The sequence below is a fragment of the Erpetoichthys calabaricus genome, chromosome 1 (assembly GCF_900747795.2).
Source record: "Erpetoichthys calabaricus chromosome 1, fErpCal1.3, whole genome shotgun sequence".
Classification (NCBI taxonomy): domain Eukaryota; kingdom Metazoa; phylum Chordata; class Cladistia; order Polypteriformes; family Polypteridae; genus Erpetoichthys; species Erpetoichthys calabaricus.
This window is the reverse complement of record NC_041394.2, coordinates 315,788,544-315,814,479: the sequence shown is the minus strand read 5'-3', so window position 1 is coordinate 315,814,479 and position 25,936 is coordinate 315,788,544. Positions and strand designations below refer to the sequence as shown.

The 25,936-nt window shown below is 38.8% G+C and overlaps 1 protein-coding gene across 1 annotated transcript in view; it reads left to right on the top strand.

Annotated features, from left to right (window-relative positions):
- The first annotated feature begins 1,451 nt into the window (after positions 1-1,451).
- efcab6 (EF-hand calcium binding domain 6) overlaps positions 1,452-25,936 on the top strand; it is a 177,703-nt gene continuing 153,218 nt past the window's right edge. The window contains exons 1-3 of the mRNA XM_028817720.2: positions 1,452-1,598; positions 5,158-5,367; positions 12,645-12,865. Of these exons, the coding sequence (XP_028673553.2) occupies positions 5,223-5,367; positions 12,645-12,865 (366 nt within the window). The 5' untranslated portion in view covers positions 1,452-1,598; positions 5,158-5,222. The remainder of the gene's footprint in view (positions 1,599-5,157; positions 5,368-12,644; positions 12,866-25,936) is intronic.

The window sequence follows — 25,936 nt, the reverse complement described above, 5'->3', positions numbered from 1 at the left end:
GGAAGTTAAAGTCAGAGGGGGAAGGCAACACCTGCACCCCTGCATGTTTTACTGAAGGCAGTTGTGACCAGTGTCTAAGACAAATGGACAGTTTTTTGTGAAAGCGCACAAACTATAACTATAGTTTTCTCATTTAGAGCATTTTTCTTTTCTTCTTAGCATCTCTCTCTCTCTCTAGATAAACAGAATATAAAATATATTGCAATTAACAAATTTTCTAACAAGCTGGCTATGTGTGTGTGTGTGTGTTTTTAAGTCCTGCATCCCAAACTCATGTTTGTCAAGTTGATTGGCAGTTCTTAACAAGGCCTGGCATCGCATCCAGTTTTGGTTCCTGATTTTGCAAGGATAGGCCCTGACTTTCAAAAAGTGGGTTTGAAAATATATCACAATACAGTACATATTCATAGCTTTTTTTCAGGTATTTGTTAATAATCTTGGATGATACTGTCAGTCTGTTTGTTTGCTGGTTTCAGAACCTAATTCATGCTTATGTCTCCATATTCTTGACAGTAAATGTGTATACAATTGAACGTTTTCATTCAATTTACCAGACCGTTGCAAATTCGTACCTACATATAATATACAGCAACGAGGTGGTTAATTTCACATCAACAAACTACTGGATAAAACAATCTGTGTACACATAAATACGGCTCAAAACTACACTTCAAACATAACTAATTACATATAATTATCATCACCCTTCTTTTTCATAGCTTTCCTCAAACAAAAAAGCAAGGAGAAAGCTGTCTAATTCATTTTCCAAATATTTCCTATACATTTCTCCCTTTTTTGCTTTTTGCTCAAGGGTCTTCTGATTATACATTTACTTTCACTGAATATTACTTAAAAGCGTAGCATTCATTGTCTTCTCTGGTTCCTTCATTTCTTTCCCTTTTCCGCGATTCCACTTCTGATTTCTGTTCCTTGCGTAAAACACGTTTTACACCGCAGAGATTGTAACATGATTGTTTACACAGATTTTTTTTTTTTAATTACTGTTCTAACTAAATTAACCCCAACATATTGTCAGTCAGGGGAGACCTTTGAGAAATGGCAGCAATAAAATGCCTGCGTTTGCTACACTGCTATCAGGCGTCGGGGAGCAGTGGAACGACTCGCTCGACCTACTCATTTATCACGTACTCAATTTACCAACTCAAAACGTCACACTTCACACCTTATTGTTGTTATTATTAATATGACTCGCGCTAGTAGTGACGTCAAAGATCCGCAGAATCAGATTATCCAGTATCTCCACAACAGATCACTTTCGACTTCTCTCATCTCAATCTCTTGAGCCTGTCCGGGTACTCTCACAGGCAGCAAAGCGCATGCGTCAGGTGGTATGCCAATTTAGGGTTTTCAGACGGCGAGCGCAGGCGGGCGTGTCTTCGACTCCATGGCAACAGGAGCGCGTCTCTTGAGGCTCCAAGTGGATACGAGGCAAATAGAAGGGTTAGACTGAAGAACCCATGGCGACGTGAAACACTCGCCGCAGGCCCCGATGAGAGTGAGCGCAGGGGAGAAAGCAACAGGATTGAGCATACGGAAGAAATCACTTAAATACTTTGTTAATATACACTGTGGAAAAGGTAACATACTTATTAATTCTACTGGGTTCATGAACACCCCACTTAACTCACTCGGATGTACGGATTTTATTTACGTGGGGACATTTCTACGTTCTTAAGTTTAAGAAGTTTGATTTAATTCCAAAGACTAATCAAACTTTTTAAAGTTAGGAGATGCGACTGATAAACCAGAAATGTTCATTGCGAAACCAAGTCTAGAGCGATTAACGTAAAGGCGAGAAGAAGAAGAAAATGAATGGCGAAAAGCTGGAAAGTTTATCGTATACATCTGTTTAAAGCTGACAGCTGTGATATGAACGCTCGGCGACTGTGTTTCTTTAAATGTTTTGTCTGGGGCGAGTATTTCAAAATTATATGTTACACCAATCTATGTTTTCTACTTTTTTTTTACCCGTAGTAAATCTGTGATGTTGGATGCTTCTGTAGCTGGGATAGTATGTCAACCACTGGATTAATGCATCTCAGGTTTAATTCATCGAGGAAGTCCTGAATTAATTCTAACAAAGCTTAAATCTGCTTTAATTGTTATATCTGAGAAAGTTTTTAGTTAATAGTGGGGGATTGAGTGATTGCCTGTTGCTTCAAAGCCAGGTTCAAACTGCCCGTGTGAAAATATCACATTCTCCTTGGCCTTGTGGAGTTGCCTCAAGTTACTATGGTATTTTCCTGAATCAGAATATGAACGTGTGTGTGTGTGTGTGTGTGTGTGTGTGTGTGTGTGTGTGTGTGCTGTATGGGAATGTGCCATATGACGGGCTGGCATACAATTTAGGGTGTGCACCTGTCTTGAGGTCAGTGCTGCAAGGATAGGCACCATCGGCCAAGCTGGACATTTGGGTTAGAAAATGAATAGATGAGTTAATTAACATTGAGTGCTTTATGCACATGTAACAGGTTACCAGTTTGTTTGCTGTCCTTTCATAATATTGCATTAGTATTTTGAACAATGAATTTGACTTTTGGCTCCAAATTAAGGTGTTATATTTAGCTATGTGTTTCATATAATTATTTTTGTATATATTTACAGTGGGAAAATAAACACATTTAAGAATAAGAAAATTTCAATGATGTTGCACCCATTACATATATTAATTGTCATAAAGTACTGAGCAGACCACTAAGCTGAAAAATCTTAAATCAGTATAATTTATAAAATTTAATAAGGCATCATTGTTCTAGCGTTCTTGATTTCTTAATACTGTAAGTAGCAGTGACATTCAGATTTGTGACGCTAATATCGGGATATCTGTTAGGCCTTTCTAAGATTGGTTCTGGAGAGTTCATTAAAAATTTTTACAAAATTAGAAAATGAGAAAAATGATGACCCAGTAAAACTTGCCAGTCCTATCCACCTAACCCACCTAATTCCTCCAAAATAACATCAATGTCCTTTAGGTCTTAGTCTATTATGGGTTATTCTTTCAATTCAGTAATTTAATTAATAGTTCAACTGGGAGACTGCTGGCTGGGAAGGCTGCAAATTGATATTCCAAATTAACATTTTTATAGGTATTTTTTGTTAACACAAGCGCTTTAATGGAGTGTGTTAGTGGCTTAAATTTGTTCAAAAACTTGAACTGTAAACACAAATTAATTCTTTGGCTCTTTTTGCTTACAATGACCCGCATGTTTTGGGGAACTGCAGTTATTACACTTCTTGTTCATGGAGTAAAATGTAATGTTTATGTTATGAAAAAGCTGAAAACTGTTTAATCTCTCATGCATTTATTACAATGTGAGTTTTGGTTTTGACTTCGTTTTCAGTGTCACATTTTTTGGGCCAATGTATATAACTGTGCTGCTGGTGTATGGCTGTATTTTGCAATAAAATTATTATTATTATTATTTTTTATGTTAGTGGGACTAATTGGGAATAGCATTAAAAAACCCAGCAACACTAACAGTGAAAAAACAAAGGTTATGAAATGATCAGTACTGTAGAGAGATACTTGGTAAAACATTACATAAATAAATAAAGAAAACCTAAAAAGTATTGTAAATGCAGCAGATATATTGTTTTGAAGTTACATCAAATAAGTAGATTGTGGTGACGCATAAGACTTTATAAAAATAAGTTGTCTGGAACTTGGAATGGAGATGCCTGGGATAAGTGCTTTGAAAAAAGGTGAATGGACATAAATAATTAAAAATCAAGAGAGTGTAAAAAGGGTTAGGAGTCATGCAAACAACACACAAATACAAATATTTATAATAGAAAGTAAATGAGTAAAATTAACATGGATTGTTGAGTGAGTACCTATGATCTAACATTACATAACATTCATTTTTTTTCATTTTATTGAATTTATTAAAACCAAATATCATTCCATACAAGCAAGTCAAATTTTATAAAACTAGGTTCAAACATTTTCAAACCCACTAAATCCAGTTCAGGGTTACCCTGGCAGCATTGACACCCACCGTCACACTCTCACAATGCCAGTTTAGAAACAAATGGAAGCCAACCTCATCTGTATGTCCTTGGGTCATGTGTACTTGGAGGAGAGCCCACAACGTCTCAGGAAGAATGTGTTAGCACTCACAGTGTTATATATACTGTACATATCTTTTTTATTGATGGACAGTAAACATACTGTAATTAGCTAATTTAAGCATTACTGAACATTTCAGTTTCTTGCTTTACTGTGTATGTGACACAAAGATTGCTAGAAAATGCAGTCCTTAGCTACAGTATATAGTCATTTGAGGAGGAGGACAGAAAATCTCTGGTTTAACTATTTTCTGTACTCTGCTATGAGTAGATTGCCTCAGTGTCTCTTCACGCTCTGAATAAGGTCAGAGAATCCAAAATGTTAAAAATGATGCATTTACTGTAAATTCAGCACACAGGATAAGAATGAACAAAGAAGTCATCAAATAAATAGCTCAGTGAAAAACTGAAAGACTTTCCTCCACAATAAATGCTGAATATCTCCTCTAGTCAAGCTTTGTCCACCTCCTCCCGACTCAGCTCACCTGGATGAGGCCGGGTGGCTCCTATTATCTCAGAACCCAGCAGTACTTCAGATGTCAAATGATTACAACCTAGCAGCACTTACGAGTCAGGCGGAACCTCCTAAGAGGTGTATACCTTTTTTATAGCTCTCACTGATGGCTCCCACACACCTGCCTTACTGGCTTTTAGGCCACTTCTGTCCTCAGTACAGCATGTCTGAAATGGGTTAACAAGGTCCATGGAGGCAAACATTCCAGTTTACTCATCTGCATTTACTATGGGTGCAATTACTACAGCTATTGGTTAACTTGTAAATATAATCATTTCCATGATAATTTCTATGACAATTTAAACAAATAAACCTTTCACTCTGATTTTGTTTGCAAATCTGCAACAACTCAAAAGCATCACATTTCTTTGCGGTGCAGCTGCAAGCTTGACAGTTGGATTAGTGGTTAAGACACTTGACTTGAGCATTGCTCTATGATTAATGGTCAACTTATGCACTTTCACATATGGGTGATTGAATAAACAGAGTTTGGCTACTGAAAAAAAAGCATCAATGGAATCAACATTGCATTGTTTGTCACTTTGTTTTTGTAGGAACCTAATGAAAGAGACATCATTGAATCCACATTGGTTTTAAGGTCTCTTTGACTCATTCCACAATGAGTGCCATACAGAGGACCAGAAATACTCTGACTACCTTCTACCCCATCTCCCGAGGAATCACAATGGTCTCCAGACCTCCATCTTCCACTGGAAGGCGTCCTTGGTCTTCTTGCACCCAAGCCTCAACCACATCTTCCACAAGTAAGGCCAAACCAGCACAACTGGAAATCTTTTTTGAAGGTTTAGTTGTTTGTTTATTGGGTACTTTTCTGGTGGAGCTGCAAAATGATGATCCAACTCAGTCCGTTCAACTTAGTAAGTCACCACTGAGTCCCTAACCACAAAAGGTAGATAGAAAGTGAAGTGAATGTATGGTGAAGTGCATTACTGTTGTAAATCTGCTTCTGCGTCCAGCCTTTTTGTTCTAAACACACTATGACACTACATATCCATTCTCACATTCATGCCAATCCAGGACAACGGTTAGGGAATACACTTTTATAATGTTGTCCGCAATATGACTCATGAATAATCTGAACATGATGCTTCCTCAGAGTCAGAGTATTCTGTGAGTGAAGTTACTCTCGTCACTTGTGACTTGTTAATAGTATATTAGAAAAATAAAAGAGACTATGAGCAAAGTGTAAAACATGTGGACCTTAAGAAAGTCCGGTGAGATTGCTGAATGTAACGCATGTCTTGTTATTAACAAGTTCACATTTCAGTGTCTCTGAAACCTTTAACAAATTCTTACCAATCACAGTCTCACAGCGTCCCACAGTTCCAAATCGGGTGGATCCTTGCATGTAACTGATAACTGATAAACTGATATAAGTTTTTATAATCCTCAGTGACAAATGGTACTCACCAAGAATACCATTACACTTTAGCTTACTGTATTTTAAATTGTAAGTTAACTTTCTCATATTTTAACAATAGAGTTCAAATGAATGCATCCACAGGTCACAATGAGAAAGATCTGACACAGGAAGGTGATCATTCAGTCAGTACACAGATTCTAGTTAGGAGTTATAGACGTACACTAAGTTTCCTTTTGCTGTTTTCTTAACAGCCATTTGCCATCCATCAATGAACTTACTGGGTTCAATTAATCTGAAGTACAAGTTGTGGCTTTTGAATTTCTGAATTCCCATTGGTTAATAGTACTTAATTTGCATAAAATTAACAGAATGTTAACGTGTTTGGGTTATGGGGGCAGAAATGATCCCCCAGATGTCCCTTTTCCTCGCTATCTCCTCCAAAACCTCTGGGGGAAAACCAAAGAGTTCCTAGGACAGGTAAGAGATATTGTCTCTCCAGTGTGTCCTGGGTCTGCCTTGAGATCTTGTCATGGTTGAACATGTCCGAAACATCTCCACAGTGAGGCATCCTAATCAGATGCCGAACTGCCTCATGTGTCTCCTTTTGATGTGGAGGAGCAGTGGCTCCACTTTGAGCTGCTCCTGAATGTCTACACTTCTCACCCTGTCTCTAAGGCTGAGCTTAGACACCCTATAAAGGAAGCACATTTCTGACACTTGTATACATGATCTAGTTCTTTCAGTCACTATCCACAGCTCATGACCATAGGCGAGGGCAGGTTCGAAGAATTACTGGTAAATCGAGAGCTTCACCCTTTGGCTCAGCTCTGTGTTCACCATCTCCCTGAAAACCTCCGGGGGAAAACCGAGGAGTTCCTAGGATAGGCAAGAGATATTGTCTCTCCAGTGTGTCCTGGGTCTGCTTCGAGGTCTTCTCATGGTTGAACATGTCCAAAAACATCTCCACAGTGAGACATCTGGGAGGCATCCTAATCAGATGCTGAACCGCCTCATGTGTCTCCTTTTGATGCGGAGGAGCAGTAGCTCCACTTTGAGCTGCTCCTGAATGTCTACACTTCTCACCCTGTCTCTAAAGCTGAGCTTAGACACCCTATAAAGGAAGCACATTTCTCACGCTTGTATACATGATCTAGTTCTTTCAGTTACTATCCACAGCTCGTGACCATAGGTGAGGTCCAGGTCGAAGATTGACTGGTAAATCGAGAGCTTCACCCTTCGACTCAGCTCTGTGTTCACCATGACTGTCCAGTGCAAAATCTGCGTGGTTGTAGAATGTTTTTTTTTTTTTGAAAACCTTTCTCATGAGACATGGATCTATTTTCAGTCATTTATTTGAAATAGAGCAGCATGATATCACAGTGGGTAATGCTCCAGGAAACTAGGTTTGAATCTTTTTCTCAGGTTAATCCTGTTTTCCTTCCCCTTCCTGAAATCAGTTAATTGGCCCACAGTGCATGAGTGTAAACTGAGAAGGACTGGCCCAACGGTCCTGGGTTAGTTAGACTCTTGCTCCTGAAGTCCTTAAGACTGATTTAAACAGAGACAGAAAGCGTATGGCAGAATAGATGAACTGAATTAACCCCAAAAAAAAGAATTCCCTCCACCCAGTGTTATGTCTAACAATGCACTAGAAACTAATGCAATATAAAGGTGACATATTTTGACCCGGCCTTTTTATTACTATAAGGAACTGAAGACAATAGATTGACACTACTACAACTACTACTGCATATTTTCAAACACAAGCAACGTGGTATTGTGCTTAAGGAGTCCAGTGGTTAAGTAAATCTGAGTTCTATTGACTCATTGTGATTCTTACATAACCTACCTATGCTCCAGTTTTACAAAGTATATTGTGAGTGCCATGTAGGACAGACGGGCATCCCAGCTGGATGATAGCATGACCTTTTTCGAAGTTGGAAGGTGCCACAGGATGGTTGAGCAGAAGCCAGAGGACAGCAGCAGTTCCATCCCCCATATGTTAGGTAGCAGTGTTCCACTGAAAGCATCCCAGCTTGGACACCCGCAGAGGTTTATGGGAAGTGGAGTCCGGAAGTGCAACCCTGTCTGGGTCCTTGGATGCCACAAGGGTGCTCTGTCAGGGGAGGATGGCCCTGGTTCCCAAACAACCCTGAAGTGCTCCCCACAAGTCATGCCAGGTCACTGGAAGCTATTCTGGGTCCAGCATAAAATAAGCCCGCTGCCTTACCTCAGGGTGTCAGAGTTGGGATGCAGCTAGTGACACTCAACTGGAGATGGAAGGAGAACAAAGAGCTTCATTGATTTTGTATGGTCATTGACTGTGCTTTATTGTACAAGGTGCTAAAAGGATTAAAAATCTGTTTTTTGAATCTGTGACTGTATTGGGCATTCTTATGTTTGGGTTTTGGGTCTTGATGGCGCCCCCTACATGTTACAACATGTAAAAAATTGAAACATAGGTATGTAGTTTAAAGGCACTTCATTGCATAAAGTAGAAGAGAATAGTAAATGTGACAATTGCCTTCTGGGAACTGACCCATATGACCAATCTGTTCTTTGAGATCTTTTGTTGTTTTACAAAACTGTCATTATTGTGCAGAGCCAACTTCTGACTGGAAGGCAGTCACACTCAGTTGAGCAAATTCAGCTGTTTGTGATGTGCCATCTATAGAAACATGTATTGTAATGCATGTAGTAATATAGTGCATTCTAACAGATGATGCATTGCAAACATTTGCACTGTGGTTGAGAGTCCTATGCCAAATGCTGAATAATTGAAAGGTAGGGCAACAGACCAACAACTAACACTATAACTTAATAAATTCAAATTTTAACCAGAAAAAATATAAGAAATAAAATGATTGATAGTGAGACTGCTAATCTCACTTGAGTCCTTTAAGCATTCCGGTGATCTGCCCTCTTTATGTTAAAGCCTTTTAAAGTACATCTTGACAGGTCTGACCATCTTACTTCCACCTGTAAGCCTGTTATTCACAGCAGCAGCTCTCCAGTATCCAGAGGTTTTTATGTGTTCAGGGAATTGTTTGTTTATATATATATATATATATATATATATATATATATATATATATATATATATATATATATATATATATATATATATAGTGGACACTAGAGGGTGCTGCAGCTCCTCAATCCCAGAACACAAGTGCAGTCACACAATCAAAAGGCTTCAATATAAATGATTTTATTGAATGCACTTATACAGGTTTCAATACTCCTTTCACAGACTTTCCTCCTCAATAAATGCTGAATATCTCCTCTAGTCAAGCTTTGTCCACCTCCTCCCGACTCAGCTCACCTGGATGAGGCCGGGTGGCTCCTATTATCTCAGGACCCAGCAGTACTTCAGATGTCAAATGATTACAACCTAGCAGCATTTACAAGTCAGGCGGAACCTCCTAAGAGGTGTATACCTTTTTTATAGCTATCTCTGATGGCTCCCACACACCCTGACAGGGCTGTTCTCCCAGGCTACAAGTCCAAAAGGTGCCCTGTGAGAGTATGAATAGGAGCTCTGCCCGAGGAAAGCTGTTACCTAGCATAATTGGAGAATAACCAGTCCCTAGAGATAGAAATAGTCCTTCCCTGTCCTTGCATTTTATCCCAGCCATGAAAGGTACTGAAAACATATCCAGCCGGACCTACTCAACTCGGTAAGGAATCTTCCCCTTTCTTTGGCAGGATGCTTGCCCATCCACCTGGTGCTTCCCATCCAGGTAACATACCTTTCTCTTTCTTGGTCGGGATTGTCCATCCTGTTTGGTACTTACAATATATATAATATATACAGCTAGGTCCATAAATATTTGGACAGAGACAACTTTTTTCTAATTTTGGTTCTGTACATTACCACAATGAATTTTAAATGAAATAACTCAGATGCAGTTGAAGTGCAGACTTTGAGCTTTAATTCAGTGGGGTGAACAAAACAATTGCATAAAAATGTGAGGCAACTAAAAAATTTTTTGAACACAATCCCTTCATTTCAAGGGCTCAAAAGTAATTGGACAATTGACTCAAAGACTATTTCAAGGGCAGGTGTGGGCAAGTCCGTCGTTATGTCATTATCAATTAAGCAGATAAAAGGCCTGGAGTTGATTTGAGGTGTGGTGCTTGCATGTGGAAGATTTTGCTGTGAACAGACAACATGCGGTCAAAGGAGCTCTCCATGCAGGTGAAAGAAGCCATCCTTAAGCTGCGAAAACAGAAGAAAACCCATCCGAGAAATGCTACAATATTACGAGTGGCAAAATCTACAGTTTGGTACATCCTGAGAAAGAAAGCAAGCACTGGTGAACTCAGCAACGCAAAAAGACCTGGACGTCCACGGAAGACAACAGTGGTGGATGATCGCAGAATCATTTCCACGGTGAAGAGAAACCCCTTCACAACAGCCAACCAAGTGAACAACGCTCTCCAGGGGGTAGGCGTATCGATATCCAAGTCTACCATAAAGAGAAGACTGCATGAAAGTAAATACAGAGGGTGCACTGCAAGGTGCAAGCCACTCATAAGCCTCAAGAATAGAAAGGCTAGATTGGATTTTGCAAAAGAACATCTAAAAAAGCCAGCACAGTTCTGGAAAAACATTCTTTGGACAGATGAAACCAAGATCAATCTCTACCAGAATGATGGCAAGAAAAAAGTATGGAGAAGGCGTGGAACAGCTCATTATCCAAAACATACCACATCATCTGTAAAACACGGTGGAGGCAGTGTGATGGCTTGGGCGTGCATGGCTGCCAGTGGCACTGGGACACTAGTGTTTACTGATGATGTGACACAGGACAAACAGCCGAATGAATTCTGAGGTGTTCAGAGACATACTGTCTGCTCAAATCCAGCTAAATGCAGTCAAATTGATTGGGCGGCGTTTCATGATACAGATGGACAATGACCCAAAACATATAGCCAAAGCAACCCAGGAGTTTATTAAAGCAAAGAAGTGGAAAATTCTTGAATGGCCAAGTCAGTCACCTGATCTTAACCCAATTGAGAATGCATTTCACTTGTTGAAGACTAAACTTCAGACAGAAAGGCCCACAAACAAACAGCAACTGAAAGCCGCTGCAGTAAAGGCCTGGCAGAGCATTAAAAAGGAGGAAACCCAGCATCTGGTGGTGTCCATGAGTTCAAGACTTCAGGCTGTCATTGCCAGCAAAGGGTTTTCAACCAAGTATTAGAAATGAACATTTTATTTCCAGTTATTTAATTTGTCCAATTACTTTTGAGCCCCTGAAATGAAGGGATTGTGATAAAAAATGCTTTAGTTGCCTCACATTTTTATGCAATCGTTTTGTTCACCCCACTGAATTAAAGCTGAAAGTCTGCACTTCAACTGCATCTGAGTTGTTTCATTTAAAATTCATTGTGGTAATGTACAGAACCAAAATTAGAAAAAAGTTGTCTCTGTCCAAATATTTATGGACCTAACTCTATCTATCTATCTATCTATCTATCTATCTATCTATCTATCTATCTATCTATCTATCTATCTATCTATCTATACCTGGTGTGAAAGACTTAGTAAATCCTGCAAGGACCTAAATACCACAAAGAGCAGGAAGCTAGATTTAAAATGGTGTACCAACCTGTTTTCACTTATCATCTAGGAAAGAAAGCTAGGTATCTTTGTCCTTGTCTCAGCTATCCTTTTACTAATCAATAATCGCTGGAGTCATTACTACAGGATATTCTTTTATTATTTGTAAGGCTGGCATTCCTGTCAGGACTAATAACAATCTGCGTCCTTTTCAGGATGCCAACAGTGTGATCCTGGCTACAGTGACAGTTAGATTTGGTTAAAATGCAAGGCAAAAAGTGAAGTTTGGAGTCACAAACAGGAAGAGACTTCTATTATGCAGTAGCTACAAGGCTGTATAGGCAGAGGCCAATTTGAATCAAGTAGTTCAGTCTGTGCCACCTTCTCTTGGTCTCCTATAATAGTCTGAAAACAAAAATAGGTCAACAATAATTGTACAGCACCCCTGTATGGTATTTACACCTCAAGGGTGTCCTAAAAATACATTTAATTACTGTCTGCCAATGAAATGTCACCTTTATATATCTTGGTGGGTTTGTTGCTGTCCTACTGTTCTGTTTTGTATTGCATTTTTGTCATCTTAAGTCTATGACGTTGCTTGTTGTTATAGGAGCTACATTAAATAAATAAAGATCGATTGATTGGTTTTATTCACTAGGGGTGTTTTTTTTTGAGACACTGGCTTTTGTTTTTCTAGATGGGGGCAGCGTAAAAATTAACTCCTGCCTTAAACCAAATGCTCCTTGGATAAGGTTTAGCGCTCTATCATCTTCCACTAGAAAAATAGGACTTTGAAAATGGGTGATGGATGAAGCTTCATTGGTTATCTATCATTTTGCAATTCAACCGATTTCCAAACCACTTTGGCTTTCATCAGCTCTTAAGAGAGTATCGGTATACAGATTTAATGTGAGCCTCACTGTTTTTTAATGTTAAATAACATTTTGAAACACAGAAATAAAGCAGTAAATTGGGCCAATATATTGATATGCATATATAGATATATTTACTAGTCCAGAGATCTGTGCTCCCATGTATTTGTTCTCCTTAACAAATTGCTCTACATTTTATTAATGCTCTTCTTTCAGGTAATTCTGTTGATGTCACTGCAGATCCCTACTTGTCCAATGCGGAAATTGAAAACATTGTTTTTCAAAGAGTAAAAGAAAAGCAGACGGATCTAAGGAAAGCGTTCCGTGTGTATGATGTGGAGAATAATTTGACAGTTACTACAGGGGAGTTCCGTCGGGTAGTTGAAAGCTTCATTCAGCCATTGACAGATGCACAGTTTAGCACACTTTTGAAAAAGGTGAGTATATTTAGATTACTTTTCATAATCCATTTGTAATAATTCTCATCCATGTACCCCAATTTTGAGTGGTTATAGGAGAATGGCTTGATGACAGCTACCAAAGTTAAAGTATCCTTAGAGTGGCATTCTAATTGGAAGTACTTTCTTTGACATCCACCACTTGGAATGTATCGTTGGTTCATCCCCTTTTGGTGTCAGAAATGGGTTGGACACAGGTTCGAGGGTTGGGGTACTAGCCCAGCACAATAATCCCATTTTAATTTAAAAAAACAAGTACATATAGTTAAAAGAAACACAGGAATAATTACTGGGTGGTAGAGCTTTGTCAGGTTCTTAAATAGACACAAGCTTTTGGCCAGTGGACTGAATATTGAATATATAGTAAATGTCCTAGAAAAGGCGGGCTTGGGCTGACAGCAGAGGTGTGATCACAGGTCAGCTGATGCCTGCTCTTTGGATCTGAAGGCAGAAATGAAGAGATTGTCAGCGACAGCATCTCATCTTGTCACAGGGTGAAATTGTTTACTTCTGCGGAGCTCTAGTGGTGTTCCCAAAGCTTATATGTGTGATACAATGAAGTAAAGAAGGAGCTGATTAAACACTGTTTAGCGTCTGGACTGTATTAGCTCGGCTTCTGTACAAGCTGATTCAGTTTTCCTCTGATTTTTTTTTTTTTTTCTGGCAATCAAGTAAAGTCAGATTAGAAAGATGAGATATGAAGATGAGATAGTTACATGGTGACCTGAGAGCATAAGAAATTTGACAAACGAGAGGAGAACATCGGTAAGCTATCCCAATATCTCATCCAGATTCTTCTTAAAGGTGGCCAAGGTTTTGACTTCAACTACATGTTTCAGTGGTTTGTTCCAGAGTCCCACAATTCTTTGAATAAAGAAATGCTTCCTGGCTGCAGTTTTAAATGCACTTCCCCTTAATTTCCACTGATGTCCTCGATTGTGTGATTTACTCTTAAGCTGAAAGAGTTCTGCTGGTTTTACTTTATCAATGTCTTTGAGAATTTTAAATACCTGGATTAGGTCCCCATACATTGTCCTTTGCTTAAGACTAAACAGGTTTCATTTTCTGAGCCTGTCATTTGACATGTCCTTGAGTAATGGGATGCACCTGGTTGTCCTCCTCCGCACAGCTTCAAGTGATGCTATGTCTTGGGTTGCAACCTTGTAGCTTACCATAAGTAAAAGCCCTTATTCCAAGTTCAAGAAAAGGTATTGAGAGACTAAATATATACAATATATTTGCATTTGATAGATTGATCAGGCAGCACGGTGGTGCAGTGGGTAGCGCTGTTGCCTCACAGTTAGGAGACCCGGGTTCGCTTTCCGGGTCCTCCCTGCATGGAGTTTGTATGTTCTCCCCGTGTCTGCGTGGGTTTCCTCCGGGTACTCCGGTTTCCTCCCACAGTCCAAAGACATGCAGGTTAGGTGCATTGGCGATCCTAAATTGTCCCTAGTGTGTGCTTGGTTTGTGGGTGTGTGTGTGTGCCCTGTGGTGGGCTGGCGCCCTGCCCAGGGTTTGTTTCCTGCCTTGCTTCCTGTGTTGGCTGGGATTGGCTCCAGCAGACCCCCGTGACCCTGTAGTTAGGATATAGCGGGTTGAATAATGGATGGATGGATGGACGGATAGATTGATCTTTGTCTAGGATAACATAGTAGTGCAATTGTTAGCACTGCTGTCTCACATCTCCAAAAGATTGGGTTCAAATTCTGACTCAGTTATTGCTCTTGGGGAGTTTGAACAAGTTCTTTTGGTTTTCATGTGGAATTGTCTTCTGATATTCTGGTATTAAACCCACAGCCGAAATACGTACAAGTCCAGCTGAATCATGCATCTAAGTGTCTGTTTTTCCATGCATCTGAAGTTGATGGGATAAGCGACAATGATCTAGAATATGCAGGTTTAGAAAACAGATAAGCAACAAAAACAGTTTTTATGTTTCACCCCTATGTACTTTGAAAGAACCAGCCTCGACACACATAAAAAGGTTTGGGGCAGCCACCCGTATATTGTCACTGGCTGCCAAAGGGTATGAAAATTGACACTGATGTGCATAAATTGGAGTTCCAAATTAAACTGAACTGTTAAGCCAAAGATGACAGCTGTAAAGGAAGTAATGTCATTAATTTCGGAACCGGAAATGACGTGTTTCTTGGGACCGGAACCGAAATTGGCGTCGTTAAGGTTGTATCAGGCAGAATTTCCTGTATCTAGTTTGCAGAAATAACAAAGGAAGGTTCAATGCACCCTGCTACCCCCTGGCCTGGCATGGAATTACCTTCCTTTGGTCCATTCAGCTTCCTCTTAAGTGCATATGTGTGACAATGCGTATTGGAAATATTAGTGTATGTTATTGATCAGTCATATTTGGTTGCAATAATTCAAATGTGCAGTATTGGAATTGTGGTCAGCAGGTCTAATCTTAAAAGAAAACTAGACTGAAAATGAAATAGGAGCATCAGGAATTTGGTGTACTTCACAATCTACAACAACTAACTCGAGGTCTGCCTAATTATTAAATCTCTAAATAACTGTGCCTGAAGTCATCAACAACCATTACATTACAGAGGTGAAGACATCAAAATCTACTGATCACACAAGGTTTAACAGCAGAATAATTTAGGCCACACCACAGATTAAGAAACCTTCTTTAGCACCAAGGCCAGATTAGAAGCCAAGTGTTATGGATAAAGTGGTTAAGGACACACCTTACAAAAGTGATGGAAATGCTGAAGTGTAGAGAAAATAATAAGCTTGTCACAATCAAAATAATACCACATCATCTGAGAAACCTGGAGACTGCGGTGTTCCAGTATGGGTACGTAAGGCCTCCTCTAGGGCTATTTTGCTTGTCTTTATCTATGATGTGACTAGTGATTGTAGTAAGTGAATGAATGTTTGGAAGTTCCTGTTCTGACTATGTTGAAGAAAATGTCTCCAAACCCACTAGATGGCCCTAGACGAGGACTCACAACACACTATCAGTTCACAAAGGTGTTCAACAGGGGAGAAAAAACTTGTGAAAACACTATTCTGGACAAATAAGTCTCTTGATCTTAATTCAAATGATTATGCATTCCACTTTCTAGAAAAGAGGACTGAACAAAACCTCCCCAAAACAATCATCAGCTAAAATTGCCTGAAGCAAGAACCTCCAACTAGTTTAGTGAGGTCAGAGGGTTGGAAACTTGACACATACATTATTTTTAAAGAATTGTCCCCAAATAGTTTCATAATACTTTCATTCACTCATCTATTTAGCTGATCACTTAACCTGTTTAATCCTAAAATAAGATCTTGGGTGGAGGATTTTGGAGCTTTTCCCAAAAGTATGCAGTGTAGGGAAATACCTAACGGGGTCCCAGTCCACCATAGGGAACATTCACGTTGGATAAAATTTTCAGCTGCAATTAACCAAATGTTATATGAGAGGAACACCAGAGTACAGGTTTTGTAATGCACTAGTGAGACTGCTGCAATTTTGGTCACTGTGCTACAAGAAAGACATAGCAGCACTTGAAGCTGTGCAAAGGAGAGTCCATCCCAGGACTTAAGGACATGTTCTACTCTGACAGACTCAGAGAATTAATTAAGGTCTCGAGGAGAGGGGACTGTGTGGGGACCTAATCCAGTCCTTCAGACTTCTCAAAGGCATTGATAAAACAGATCCAGCGGAATTCTTTCAGCTTAACAATGAATCACATACTTGAAGACATCAGTTAATATTAAGAAGTTTATTTAGGACTGGATCCCAGAAGCACTTCCTTAAGCAGAGTTGTGGGAATCTAAAACAAACTACTGAGACATGTAGTTAAAGCAGAAACCTTGACATCCTTTCAGAATAATCTGGGATAGCTTAGCTATTGGCTAAACAAACAGGCATGATGGACTGAATGGTCTCCTCTCATTTGTCAGTTTTTTATGTTCTTATACGAGGAGTGTTTGAGTTGGAGTATTGAAATGAAGTTTATTAATAAAAAATTAATAAATCTTTTTCACTTGGTATAACACAGGTAAAAAAGATTCAATACAACCCAACAAAAAAAGCAAATAAAATTAAACAAAGTTCAATTCACATTTCCAAAAAGTACTGAAAGGTTCCTCAAGGGAAAGGGAGAACATGCTAACCTCCCACAGATGAGGACAAGACCGGACAGCAGGGTGAAACACTGCACTATTGGGCTAACTACTTTAATGCTTGTTAGCTAAATCACTTCAGCCTTATTCTAACTGAAACAGATGACATTAAACACAAAGTATAGTAGATGTTGTATTTTAAAGCATAAGTACAGTATGTAAATACATTTATTAATTCTCAAACCCATGTAATCCAAGTCAGTTTTTCAGAGGACCAGAATTTATTGTGGCAGCATTGGGCACTATGTGGGAAGCAACCCTGTATGGAGCTCCAGTCCACCATAGGTGCTGCTCCCACACACTCTTACAGGCTCATTTTAGGATAACCGATTAACATAACACACGCACACACATGCACACACACACACACGTCTTTGTGGATGTGGGAGGAAAACTGGAGTTCCCTGACAAAAGAATTCAAACTCGGAACATGGGATCCATGAGGCATTGAGCACTGTGCCACTGCGCTGTATATATACAGGAAGAGAGAGAGAGCGGGAGTGACATTTTTGGTATTGTGCAATGTGAACATTTGTATATACAGAAAAAATAGTACTTTTTATTTAATTATCACTATACTGTATTCTTTAATTTTGATAGGTGTTAAGCTCCTTTCATTTTTTTAAGCAGAAAAAAATCTTTCTTAGACCAAAGAAATAACACATTTGGTAGTTACTCAGTGGCCTGAAATGTTAAGAGTAAGTGAAACTTTAAAGCCTAAAGAGGTTTTTTATATTTTTATAGCTGCACTGTGATCTTTTATGTAGTTTAAATGTAATACTTTTTCTAGTAAAGTAGCTTGTTATATCTTGTTTAGGCAATATTATGTGGTAAAACCGCACAAGTTTTATAGCAACAGTTATAGAGTGACTTTCAACTTTGCCAATAGTAATTCCTGCTTATGCCACTAGGTGTCTCAAGTTAGCTAAGAGAGAATAAACTATCAGTACACGTGAAAACAGATGCAATGATAGAACGTTATCGATTCTAAAAGGCAAAATTCCTCCTTGCAAAATCGAACATACATCATACAGTAAAACATCTTTAAAAACTATTACACAAATACAAATTTCTTTTAATAGTAATACTTTCTTAATTTTTATTTATTTCTTTAGTTGAACTGCATGCTGTTATCACTGTATTTATTGCTTTGTTTGTTTGGGATTGTAAAGCCGATTATTTCTACTCTAACTCCTAAATTTTATTTGCCACAATAGGACTTACTGACCACTGCTTTTTCCAACATTTGTTTTTCCATTAGAAGGGTTTTACTTTTTTCATTTACACAGCAGCAGACTTAATAATAGATAATATTAGATTAAAATAAAATAAATACGTTGGAGATACATATTGTGGCACATACAGTCATATGAAAAAGTTTGGGAATCCCTCTCAGCCTGCATAATAATTTACTCTACTTTCAACAAAAACGATAACAGTGGTATGTCTTTCACTTCCTAGGAGTACTGGGGTGTTTTCCGAACAAAGATTTTTAGTGAAGCAGTATTTAGTTGTATGAAATTAAATCAAATGTGAAAAACTGGCTGTGCAAAAATTTGGGTCCCCTTGTAATTTTGCTGATTTGAATGCATGTAACTGCTCAATGCTGATTACTTGCAACACCAAATTGGTTGGATTAGCGCGTTAAGCCTTGAACTTCATAGACAGGTGTGTCCGATCATGAGAAAAGGTATTTAAGGTGGTCAACTGCAAGTTGTGCTTCCCTTTGACTCTCCTCTGAAGAGTGACAGCTTGGGATCCTCAAAACAACTCTCAAAAGATCTGAAAACAAAGATTGTTCAGTATCATGGTTTAGGGGAAGGCTACAAAAAGCTCTCTCAGAGGTTTAAACTGTCAGTTTCAACTATAAGGAACGTAATCAGGAAATGGAAGGCCACAGGCACAGTTGCTGTTAAACCCAGGTCTGGCAGGCCAAGAAAAATACAGGAGCGGCATATGTGCAGGATTGTGAGCATGGTTACAGACAACCCACAGATCACCTCCAAAAACCTGCAAGAACATCTTGCTGCAGATGGTGTATCTGTACATTGTTCTACAATTTAGCGCAATTTGCACAAAGAACATCTGTATGGCAGTGTGATGAGAAAGAAACCCTTTCTGCACTCACGCCACAAACAGAGTCACTTGTTGTAAGCAAATGCTCATTTAGACAAGCCAGATTCATTTTGGAACGAAGTGCTTTAAACTGATGAGACAAAAATTGAGTTATTTGGTCATAACAAAAAGAGCTTTGCATGGCGGAAGAAGAATACCTGCTACCTACTGTCAAATTTGGTGGAGGGTCCATCATGCTGTGGGGCTGTGTGGCTAGTTCAGGGACTGGGGCCCTTGTTTAAGTCGAGGGTCGGATGAATTCAACCCAATATCAACAAATTTTTCAGGATAATGTTCAAGCATAAGTCACAAAGTTGAAGTTACGCAGGGGTTGGATATTCCAACAAGACAATGACCCAAAACACAGTTCAAAATCTACAAAGGCATTCATGCAGAGGGAGAAGTACAATGTACTGGAATGGCTGTCACAGTCCCCTGACTTGAATATCATTGAAAATCTATGGGATGAGTTGAAGCAGGCTGTCCATGCTCGGTAGCCATCAAATTGAACTGAACTGGAGAGATTTTGTATGGAAGAATGGTCAAAAATACCTCCATCCAGAATCCAGACACTCATCAAAGGCTATAGGAGGTGTCTAGAGGCTGTTATATTTGCAAAAGGAGGCTCAACTAAGTATTGATGTCATATCTCTGTTGGGGTGCCCAAATTTATGCACCTGTCTAATTTTGTTATGATGCATATTGCATATTTTCTGTTAATATCCAATAAACTTAATGTCACTACTGAAATACTACTGTTTCCATTAGGCATGCCAAATATTAAAAGGAAGTTGCTACTTTGAAAGCTCAGCCAATGATAAACAAAAATCCAAAGAATTAAGAGGGGTTCCCAAACTTTTTCATATGACTGTATGTAATGCAGTAACAGTTAAGACTGTAGAAACAGTGCCTCATTTTGTTTGACCTTCTTCTATTTATAATTTTATTAGAACAATGGAGAAGTTAACAGTGTATTTGATAGAATGAGCACCACAAAGTTGCGTTTTTAGTTTTCACTTGTGCCACAATTTTGTGTGTCTGGTTGCCATGTTATATGAGACAGCAGCTTAATTAAAGAAATGTCCAGCCTTTGTTCAAATAAAGATAAGACATTGTGAGAAACTTTATGATTGGGCAAAATTACTTCACTTCTGACTTTGTTCAATGTCTAAAAGTTTAGTTTCACCTGAACTGATGGTCACTCAATTTGTGCTGATAGCAAATGGATCTCAGCTACCATTCTGTTTTTATATTTGATTATTGCATTTTTAAAATCCTTTACAAAGTTTTTATTATTTATTGCTATTCTTTTGCCACCATTTTGTGATGTCTTTTCATGGGTGACGGTATTTCCTTAATGTTACTGGGAGTGGATGTTGACCACTTGACTCACATCGTGTGACATCTGGCATCACCACTCTGCCAGTACAAAACACAGCAGCACAAGAACATCAGCATTTAAGTTTTGGGTTAAAAGTTTATTAACGGCTGTTGTGTTTAAATTAATTACTTTTTTGATGTTTGCTTTTAGGGGTGGCGCAGAGGTAGTGCTGCAGCCTTGCAGTTAGGAGACCCGGGTTCGCTTCCCGGGTCCTCCCTGCGTGGAGTTTGCATGTTCTCCCCGTGTCTGCGTGGGTTTCCTCCCACAGTCCAAAGACATGCAGGTTAGGTGGATTGGCGATTCTAAATTGGCCCTAGTGTGTGCTTGGTGTGTGGGTGTGTTTGTGTGTGTCCTGCAGTGGGTTGGCACCCTGCCCGGGATTGGTTCCTGCCTTGTGCCCTGTGTTGGCTGGGATTGGCTCCAGCAGACCCCCGTGACCCTGTGTTCAGATTCAGCAGGTTGGAAAATGGATGGATGGATGTTTGCTTTTAATTTTTGGGTTATGTTCATTTGTCTTTCATTCTTGACTCTCGTTTTGGTTTTGGTCTCATTGTCATTATCACTTTCAGGTATCAAACATGTTAGTGTTTTTTTTTTCTTTTTACTTATTAATTCCTTTAAGTTTTTTATCATCTTTTATGGACAAACATATTTTTGTCACCATAAGCACAACACTGTTTTTCCCTTAAAAGAGAAAAATAATCTCTGTCAGTCTCTGGGATGTTTGAATTGTTTTTTTCTTCATTTTAAAATGTCCCGACTATGAGAATGGAGTAACAATTTTTAGTTTTGGTAAAAGGCACGACGAGGCAAAAGAAATAACTTGTTTAGTTTCTACTGTACCTGACTATGACTTTTGAATAAGAGTACTGAATAATATTTTGTTTATTCTTTTGGTTGTTTTACCATTCAAATGATCGTTTGCATCATTTACGCATTCCATTTTAGTTTGCGTGACCCATTTAACGATATTTTACTAAAGATACATGTGTTTGGGATGTTGTTACCATATAACTGGATGACTTGACGTGTGGAGCTACATGAAATTTTTGCATGGATATTCTGATATTGTTTGCTGTAGTCCAGCATTGATTACTTCTATCAGAAACTCTGCATAAAAACTTTTTTCTCGACCATCACTACAAACTATGTGAGGTAAGTAACATATACAGAAATCACTTTTGGATGGAGTATTCCTTTAAGAATACTTTATTATAAGCCACGGATCAGCTTTACACTTCTCTATCCCGCTACCTTGGCCTGTGGAAGGTCTCTTTCTTCTGTGGGTTGAACTCACTTTCTCAGATTCCAGCTCACCAGTTCCACACCGCAGTGTCTTCTGGACATGAGTGAATCCCCTCTACACTGGTATGATACAGAAGACATTTAATAGGCCACTAACATTTTTACCAGAATTTAAACACATTTTAAATGTCAGTGGAAAGATCTGGAAAGAATTAGTGACTCAGAGATGTGGTGAATTATTAAAGACTTTGAAAATGGACAGATAGATATATTTTGGGGGGTTATATTCCATTTTAAAAGTAGAGCTTTTTTATTTCACAATGGCATTTGTTAAAATGAATCTTTATACAGATTTTTGTTGCCAAGGCTTTTCTTCACACTGCTGTTTTTTCTTAATGGTTTGTCACAAAGCTTTTATTGAAAGGTTCTTCACTAGTTTAATGTTAAACCATCTTTTCTTTTTTATTCATTTTGTAAATGTGATGCACATTGTAATTTCATTTAACCTGCAGATCTGTAATCATTACACGCTCCATTGGCTTAGTCTATGCATAAATGCAGCAAGGCGTTTAATAGCATCATTCTACACTAGCTGTGTTTGACTGATTTTTAAGTTTCATTTTAAAAGTATATTTTATGCTCAGATTAGTTTAGAGCACGCCTCACTGATGCTTTTTTTTTTATCATTCTTTCACTCTTAAAGAATTTAATGTTAGAAATGTGTGGGTTTGTTATTTGTGGCAGACTTACATGAGAAAATATGCATGTGTGAGCATGTTTAGTGGAATATTTTTTTTCTTATGTTACTTTAAATGTTTTCGAAGGAAAGAGCGCTTATTATTATTTGTGATCATTTCTAAATGAACTCCTTTGTGTCTTGTGCACTGACAGACGTGTAATTTCCTTTATTCTTATGCAGACTGCCTGACGACAAGAATATGGAAATTGAGATGATTTAATAACATGATATTAAAGAATAATTGTGGGTGTCAAGAACATTCTAGATGTGATAGGAATAAAATTACAATTTGAATGGTCTAATAGATTTCTATTACCAGCTCCTCTATACAGTACATAACAGAAGTATCTTTGATTCTGGAAAGGTTAGATGTTAGGCCATGTCTATTTATTTTTATTACAAATTGTAATGAAATGCATATTTATTTCACTCTAGTTATTTTTTATGGTTTTTTTCCCTACAGTTACACAATAATCATTTTTCTGTAGTGTGACACAATGTTTAGTGCTGGTTCCTTATAAATCCATGGGACTTGGTTTAATTTTTCGCCTGAGCACCGTGGACATGGAGTATGCAGGTTTTCTTCTGTATGAATGGATTTTATTTGTGGGGCTCACAAGACATGCTGTTTGTGTTATGTTATGTTAATTGGTCACTTTGAAATGTGCCTGATATGAAAATGCCCCTTGAGGAACTGGCACCTCGTCTAGGGGTTTCTATGGTGGATTGTGCCTTATACCCTACACTGCTGGATTGGCTCCAGCTTCTGATGATACTGAATTACTTGAAGATGTGGATTTGTTTGTATCCTCTAATGTAGCGGTTCCCAACCTTTTTTCTCTCCTGTACCCCTTGATTAGGCTTTTCATTTATGAGTACCCCCTCTCTTCATTACCCCCACCCATCCCTCAAAAAAGTTTTTAATTTTCATAGGTTAGCTAAATAATCAAATGACTCAGATTAACCTAATGACATTTATAGGCATTTATTTTTGATTTTACATTTTACAGTTTTCAATGTTTTATAACAGCAGCCTAATGTAAGATCAAAACAAATAAAAACAGCATCTCTTACAAGAGCAGGCCTATCAGTCGCTGCACCCTGGTCCCCTTGCACTTGTAAATCATCAGACTGCTTTGTACTTGCAGCTGCCGAATCAGCAGGTTGAATTTCAATGCTAACTTCAGCTCTCTTAAGAGTTCCAGTTTTCAACCATTTATCCATTTTGGGGCACAAAACAATATCAATAGAAAGTCACTCAAAACATTAAATAATAGCTAAATACTTCAAATTAAGCACTCATAAAAAATGAACGATCTAGGCCTATTAATACACGTTACTCACTTGATGCCCAATCAAACACTAAAATAATGGACCGCTTTCAATCACAGTGACAGTTTTGGCGAAGAGAGGGAGGACACATGCGCAATCATGGTGTGCAGGTCTAGTGACAACTTTCACATATCTCTCGGTGTAAACCAAAACTCTATAACTTTCTTTTTGTGTTTTTGTTTTAACTCCTTTTTTTGGTGTTTTCCGCCATTACCAATATTATTTTCATGTACCCCCAACCTGTCCGCCCCGTACCATACCACAAGTTGGGAACCGCTGCTCTAATGCCATTGACATAAATCTAAACAGTTGTTTGAGAGTTAAGCAATGGGACTGTGTATCATAAATAAGCTGTGAGTCTGGCATCACAACTACCTTCCCTGTTTTCAGTTAATCAAAGTTAGTTTGCTATCTTTGGCAGAAATGAAGTATGAGTGAGTGTTACTTGATAAATATACTGGAATTTGACTGTAAGATCATTACTGTGATGTGGGAGGTTCAATGGTTAGTAATGGTGAGGCATCCCTATCATCCCATATGAAGGATGGTAAAGTGAATGGACCAAGGGCCACTTTATTTCAAGATATGTTGCCAAGTAGTTTAGAGTGCAGGATACGTTCAATACCCAATAATCCAAAGCAAGATAAGCATGTACTTGTACTTGGATGAGACTCCATCTAGGGAAACCTTGGGTTGCTGCTGGAAGAGGTTGGATTGTGGCCACCTGGGGTTGCTTATCTTGTAGTCTGTGTGTGAATCCCAATGTCCCAGTGCAGTGATGGGGCCACTCTGTTTAAGAAATGGTGTCATCATTTGGAGAGATCCAGATTCTCTGTGGTCAGAAAACATCACTGGGCATCTTTCAAAAAGAGTAGGGTGTTTCGTGATGTCCTGGCTAAATTGCCCGCCATGGTCTGGTTATTCTGGCCCCCTAATCATCCCTTGCACCTTATTGGCTATCTCTCTCAACCGTTCACCTTCTAATAACTAATGCATGGTATAAGAATGGCTGCCGTCACATCATCCAGGTGGATGCTGCACATTGTTGGTAGTTGAAGTGACTGCCCACTGTTTCCGTAAAGTTTTTTGGGTACATTAGAAAAGTGCTATATAATTGTACTTAATTAATAATTAGTTTAAAAACCACGGTATGGTTACTGTGTAACACAGGTTCAGTCACAGTGGCTTCTCCAAGTACAACTCTGCAAAATTCATGTTTGTGTTGAGTAAGAGTTTGGCAGGTTAACCTTATCAAATGAAAGGTGTTTCTAACTAAATTTTTGTTCAAGTCCAGATGAAGATGACCAGTCATTATGCATTTACATATTATTTCCCCTGTGGTGGGCTGGTGCCCTGCCTGGGGTTTGTTTCCGGCCTTGCGCCCTGTGTTGGCTGGGATTGGCTCCAGCAGACCCCCGTGACCCTGTAGTTAGGATATAGCGGGTTGGATAATGGATGGATGGATGGATATTATTTCCCATTTGATTTTCTTTCAATGGCCAAGCATCATAATAAAAGGCTCCAGACAGTCAATAAGTATAGATCATAAGTGTGATCTGCACAGACATAGAAATGCTGAAGGAAAATCTCCCAATCTTAAAGCTTTCTAGTTGGTTCACCATCTGTGGCACTCCCTAAAATAGTATTGTTGCTTCAGGATGACCTGCCAACCACAAAGAACCTGATAGTGGCATCTTGTTCAGCCCATAGCTAAATACATTTCTCATCATACATTTCTATGAGAAGTTTAGTAATTGTGTGGCTTAATCTGTTACTAAGTGTACTAAACATCATCAGGTTGGTCATAAAAACCCTTCACGTCTTCAAGAAAATTGTCTGCATGTGCTCTCCCTTAAGAAGCTCTGTCTCAGGTTCTTTCTGTCACTATTCTCGATAGGGGATATATAAAAAAAGAAACGGACATGGATGCAAAGAAGTCGGGGTGAAACCAGGAAAACAGGAGATGTGACACTAAATCCTAATTGCTAAATAAACTTGTTGATTGTTAACCATTGTGCTTTTCTTGGGTCTGCTTGTCTTGAGAAGGAGTTAAATTCCAATTCTGAGTCCACTATAGTCCCTGCATCCACTATTGTGTTGCACA